General features: G+C 38.5%; 1 protein-coding gene across 1 annotated transcript; it reads left to right on the top strand.

Moving 5' to 3' along the window:
- The first annotated feature begins 2,861 nt into the window (after positions 1 to 2,861).
- LOC103930519 (40S ribosomal protein S30) lies at positions 2,862 to 3,728 on the top strand. The gene is made up of 3 exons (XM_009339863.3): positions 2,862 to 3,023; positions 3,114 to 3,251; positions 3,496 to 3,728. Exons 1-3 carry the CDS (start codon positions 3,020 to 3,022, stop codon positions 3,540 to 3,542), a joined length of 189 nt encoding a protein of 62 aa, XP_009338138.1. The 5' UTR covers positions 2,862 to 3,019; the 3' UTR covers positions 3,543 to 3,728.
- Positions 3,729 to 6,009: the final 2,281 nt, after the last annotated feature.

Here is a 6,009-nt window from a genome sequence, read left to right as displayed (position 1 = left end):
CATCCGCCATCGTAGGAGTATAGTTAGAGGTAAACAACTGCCGTCGGCCCATAATTTCTTTTTTTTTTCCTATCAAAATAGGTCTCACTTATTGGAGTGTAATTCGAAATGTTCCTTTTCATATTCTTATCATCCATCTCTTCTTGTATTTGTTTGGCCCATTCTTCATGCCTACACTTCCTTTCTTCCACCTCAAGGATATTTTGCTCCACCAATAATCGCAATGAGACCGCCACTTCATGTTGAGCGGCGTAATCATCATTTGCCTTGCCCTTTTCCTTCAACCTTCGCACCTTGTTTCGTCCCATAACCCTGGGTATGGAACCTTCACCCAAAGACGGATTTTCTACCCTTGTTTGTTGAATGGTTGGAGATCCATCGTCATCCATATCTACAACCAAGGATGCAGTTCCAAGCACCGGCGTAGAAGCTCTCTGTGGTGGATCTTCAAATAACACTCACCCTTTACAAATTTCCCAACAACTGTGAAACTGAAAGGGTTTCGAGCTATTGTCCATATACAATTCCTCCGCTTGGCGTACCTGGAAAAAAATTAAAGTAAATTAATTTATGAAATTAAATGTAATATAATTAAATATTTAAAATAAATTGTGAAAACACTTACTTCGTCGTAGTAATTAGGCCCGCTTTCATGTCTACTTGCAGCTGCTAACAATACTTGATGCCATTTGTTCAAATTTGGCTGAAGATGTTTCTTCCATCTTGAGGAACAAGTTTCGTGGTTTCGAATATTCACTGGAGTGGTGCCTTCATAGAACTCTAAGTATTTTTTGGACACACGAGTCCAAACACCGTCATTTGTTTAACAATTCCCCCTCACATTATCTTCCGACACTCATCTATAAGCCTTGCAAAGAGCTTTATCTTCTTTTCAGGTCTAAGCCCTACCTTTCATGCAAACGAGGCCATTTCAAAATTATTAAAAAAAATTGAAGGATAGATTTTTGAAAGAGGAAGGAAAATATGAGAATTGAAATGGTGTAGGAATGGTGAAATTTTTGTGAGGAATGGTTTAGGTATTTATAGGGAAAAAATAGAATTTAAAAAAAAAAAAGAGAGAGCCCCAAAAAACCTAAAAAAACAAAAAAAAACGAAAAAAAATAATGATAATTTTGAATCCAACGGTTACTGGCGCCAGCTAGCCGTTGGATTCAAAATTCTTTTTAAGAATTCCTGTTGGTTATAACCGACAAGATTAATTAGTTTTCTGGCAACCAGCCCTCCAACCCTTTCAGATTCCAAGGTGCCCTCTTAGATTCCATGAGCCATCTGGCCTAGCCCTCGGTTGGAGATGGTTTTCGGGCTATTTTCGGCCCTCTAGCCCTCTGGACCTTTCGGTTGGAGATGGCCTTAGTTTGTGGGTCATGAGTTGTCCCCCTCTTTGTTCACTTGAGGATGATGCTTATTGATGGCTCGGGTAGAATGTGACAAAACCATCCTTTACAAATCTTCTGTCGAGACTTCTACCTCTTCTTTGGTGTTGAAAAAGTCCAGCCGCAACCATAGAAGTTGTTGTTTTAGGCTCCAAATATTGTTGTTGGGATTTGTTTGGGATTGGTTTCAGGGTCCATCTCTATGTTTTGAGCTTAATGTTGTAATTAAGCCTCTCTATGTTTAAGTTTGTTGTTTTGGTAATCATTTACCTTTATCCTAAAAATATATGTTCAAGCATTGATAAACACTCGTAACTTACTCCTCAAGAAATAATATTCATTTCTCACATTGGTCAATCTTTGTAGTCTCCATTGACGTGATACCAAAGGGGTAAAAGTAATTTTGAGTATTTAAACGTCATAACTTATTTTACTTAATAAGAGCTCACAAGAACTTTCCCATATCAAACAGTTGTGATCTAATTGAAAACACCCTGAATGGGAGGCACAAATCAGATTTAGTGACGATTTTTCAGTTGAAGTGATATGGTGCTTTTGTTTTAGGGAAAATGAATAATTAAACTTAAATTAGACCTCTAGGACCATCTCCAACAATGGGGTTAAAAGCCAAATTCCCCCCTATTCCCCCCCCCCCCCCCCACCACAAAAAAAAACCCACTCCAATCTAAGCCAAATGCCAAAGTTGGGCCAAATACCCTACCCCCCTCCTCCCCAAATTCCCCCCTGCGAGTGGACTCGTTGGAACTTGGGCCATTCTTGGCCTCGCCCACACTCGTGCGTGCCCCGCGCACTAGGCCTGCAATGCTTTCCAGACAGGGGTGGGCCCCATAGTCAGCTGGTTGTCGACCAACATCATCATCCCAACGACTATAATTGACATCCAATGGCTGGGGTTTAAGGACCGTTGATCCAACGGCTGAAATAATTAAAAAAAATTATTTAACTCAAAATTCACCCAAAAACTCTATAAATACTTATGTGGTTTATGTACTTTATTAAATTTATGTCTTATTAATTATTGTTTCTATTAATCTAGATGCTTTCAATAATTATTGTACTTATTATTCCACACTTTAATGTAGAAAATTTGGTGTTGAATGGTTGGTGAATTGAAAGTTACCACAGGGTTGAAAGATTGGTGAAAGTTGAAGGCTTGCTTTGTGGAAAATTTAGTGATTTTTCAATATTTATCGGAATTTAAATATTTTTAGATTAAAATGTTCATAAAATTAATTTACAGTAGTCTACATATTAATTTTTTTTAAATTTAATTTAAAAAAAAATAGCCTTAGTTCATTCTTTAATAATTTTGGATTAAAATTTTAGTCCAGAACAGTTAGAGCAGAAAAACTGTTTTTGAGCTAAAAAATTTGACTTTTAGCCTAACTATTGGAGATAATCTAGGTAATAATGAATAAATAAACTATGGAGTTTGCTCAACCATACGACGTCGTTCAGAAACGTCGGTCACGCTACAGAACGACCTTAACCATAAATGGTGCCACGTCTCCTCCTCTGCCGAAACCCTAACTCGCAAAGAGAAGCGCTCTTAACACACAGAGCAGCAGCAGCAGTAGCATCAGCATCAGCATCAACGGTCAGCCATGGGTATGAGATCCTGATCTTACTTTTTCCCTTTTTTGTATGGATTTTCGCGATTTGTGATTGGTCTGTGACGCTGGGTGAGTTGGTCTGCAGGCAAGGTTCACGGTTCGCTCGCACGTGCCGGGAAGGTTAGAGGTCAGACTCCGAAGGTGGCCAAGCAAGACAAGAAGAAAAAACCCAGAGGCCGCGCGCACAAGAGGCTGCAGTACAACAGGAGATTCGTCACGGCGGGTAAGCTCATCAGTCTCACTTGCACACGTTAATTATTTCATGATTTTTTGGGATTTGGATTTCTTTGGATTTGATAAATTAGTTCGATTGAAGTCTCTGGGTGTTGAAATTTGACATTGGTTTTTAATCCTGACATTGTTGTGCTGTAGCTATGGGTAAAAATGTTTGTTTTAAGCATGTGACTTGGGGAGGCCAATGTTGGTAATTTGGGTGGTACTGATTGTGATTTTTGTTCGATTTGCAGTTGTCGGGTTTGGGAAGAAGAGGGGGCCGAACTCTTCCGAGAAGTAAGGTTTCTGTTTGAGGACTTTTACTGGTTTCTTATGAGGCATTATTTTCTTTTGAAGTATGGATTATGACATTTTGTAGCCAAACTAATGGTTTAGATTATGGTTATGTTTAATTTGTACCCTTTAGGAGCGCAGTATATGATGTCCGGATTCGGGAATGCTTATTGATATGTTTTACTTTTGACCACATGATTGTCTGGTACTGGTCTTTATTTTAAGTTATGATTTGCTCATGTCTCGTTATTCTGTCGTTAGAATTGGTTTTGGTATCTCTGGTGCTACCGTTGTATGATCCTACTGGAAATTACTGTTATTCTCGTTTCCGAGAGAGTTAAGAGATTAAGGAGTTGTTTCTTTGTTTAGAAATCTTAAGTTAAGTGATAATGTGTTTAGATTTCGGTAGTCTTCTCCTCCCGTAAACCCACAAGCCTTTCAAACCATTCTCCTTTAAAGTTTAAACCATAGAAAAAGACAGCATCAGCGTTTCAATCCTTCTCAGAAGAGCTAGAGTCACACCAAAGCATAGGCCTTCCAAATTGAACTTGGAAGAGACCACGAGTGTACAACGAAGCTCTAGCTGTTGTAATTAATAAGAGGTAAAAATGACTTCAATTTGAAGTTTGAATGTGGTTATGAGGTAGGCAGTGGCATCCCCGTTTCACCCTTTTCTCGTAGGGGAACCCATCTCCTCATATTAGGTTCTCCTTGGTGGTACAAGAGCTAGGGTCGCACCAAACCGGCAGCCTTCCAAAATTGAGCTTTGTGAGAGACCCTATATGTGGAGTAGAACTCAGTTCCTGATGTTGTATGTAAACAGGGGAATGCTCTTGAATGAAAGGTAAAGGACTTCACTTTTGAAGTTTGAATGTGGTTACGAAGCAGGTGGTAGCATGTTCTGTGCATTATCGAGCGCTTACATTAGTTTGAAATCTGTAAGAGTTGGTGGGGTTTTGCATTACATGACTGGAGGGTAGAGATGGGATTGAACCGATGAGTATATACAAGGAACAGAGTTGGTGAAATCCGTAATGATACTCTGGATGAAAACAGAAGCATAAATTTTCCTTGAACATGATAATCAGAGACCCTGTGGAGTTGAGTGTTCCAATTGTATGATTGTATGTTTGATAGTGTGGCAGTGAGTGACAAACACTTTGCAGGATGATTCGGACATGACTGCTGGGTCTCGTCTCTGCACAATGATTCAAACATTGATTGATTTTGATGAGATTCTATAGCGGAGGTGAGTAGGATCGAACTCCATCGTAGCAGTGCGAGACAGGTTTGGATGTTGATAAGGGTTTGATTCCATTGTAAGTAACAGTCTTGTGGATGGGAGCTGAAGCCTGAAGGTGGTTAAGTAGACAACATATCGTAGTCAAGTTCCTGCCAATCCAATGCCCATCTAACGGGCCCTTAGTATTCAACAATTATTGTATGGGATATGCTATCCGAACACATTTTTCTACTTTTCACACATCCTTTTAATTTGCGACCGTCGGATCGAATAAATTAAAGAAAATTAAAGAATAGAAATTAACAAGAGTGTGAAAAGTAAAAAAAAATGTGTGTAATCCGCACACCCCTTGTTGTATATGACATTACAAAGCAATATTTTGGAATATTTGATGAATTTTGACTTTGATAACAAACATCCATTCCGATGGTAGTCAATACGTTTTAATAACAGAGGGAAGACGGGGGGACATACAACAAAAAATGAAAGCGAAAGGTTGAGGTTGGAGTTGGAGGCCGGCCAATTGCTATCACGTTGTTCCGACGGCCGTTTCGTAAAGATTGAGAAAATAGAGAACCAAACATTATGCTATGATTTTGTTGCCAATGCCTTGCTTACACCTGCAAAGCGGAAACGCCATCTCTGTTGAAGTTAATACATGTGAGGGTTTGTAGCTCGGTTAATTAACAACATTTATTTTTATACACGATGTTTCGAGTTCAATGTCCTCCTTCGGTTTAATGTTGTATACCTTTTGTTGTATTCTTAGTTTTAGGTTAAAGTTGACTAATAATTGCCCTAACCGCTCAAGCGTTTAAAAGATTTACACCTCGACTCTAGGTCCTATGTTAAATTGTCAAATTTAATTAGGATATACATGTCAATTTATTTTCCAAATAGGTGCCCTATGTTATACATGTTAAGTCAAATTGTTTGCCTAACTAAGATGTGCATGTTGCTAAGATGTGAATATCGACCCTTGTCTTAAATGTCTCCCTAATTAAGATGTGTATGTTAGCAACTTGTAATTCTTCACCGTTATTAGTTTTATTCTTGTATGATTGTGTGCTCGATTATAAATCTAACGGCATCTAGATCATTAAAAAAAGAATTAAGCCAAAAATTAGGATAGATTATAAGAAAGAAAAACTCCAAAAATATATGAATCAAAACATTAACATTACCCCAATAAAGTTGGTGAACATGTAGGGGCCACATACCATATTTACTA

Source organism: the organism of the source record quoted next, unplaced genomic scaffold (genome assembly GCF_019419815.1).
Source record: "Pyrus x bretschneideri cultivar Hongxiangsu unplaced genomic scaffold, Pyrus_bretschneideri_v1 Contig95, whole genome shotgun sequence".
Classification (NCBI taxonomy): Eukaryota; Viridiplantae; Streptophyta; class Magnoliopsida; order Rosales; family Rosaceae; genus Pyrus; species Pyrus x bretschneideri.
The sequence above is the reverse complement of the archived record's forward strand: the minus strand, read 5'-3'. Positions and strand labels throughout refer to the sequence as shown.

What these genes read in the sequence shown, in the direction of transcription:
- LOC103930519 (XM_009339863.3), top strand. An exon ending in CAGGAGATTCGTCACGGCGG is followed by an intron (nt 3,252 to 3,495) that starts GTAAGCTCATCA and finishes TTCGATTTGCAG; the next exon opens with TTGTCGGGTTTGGGAAGAAG.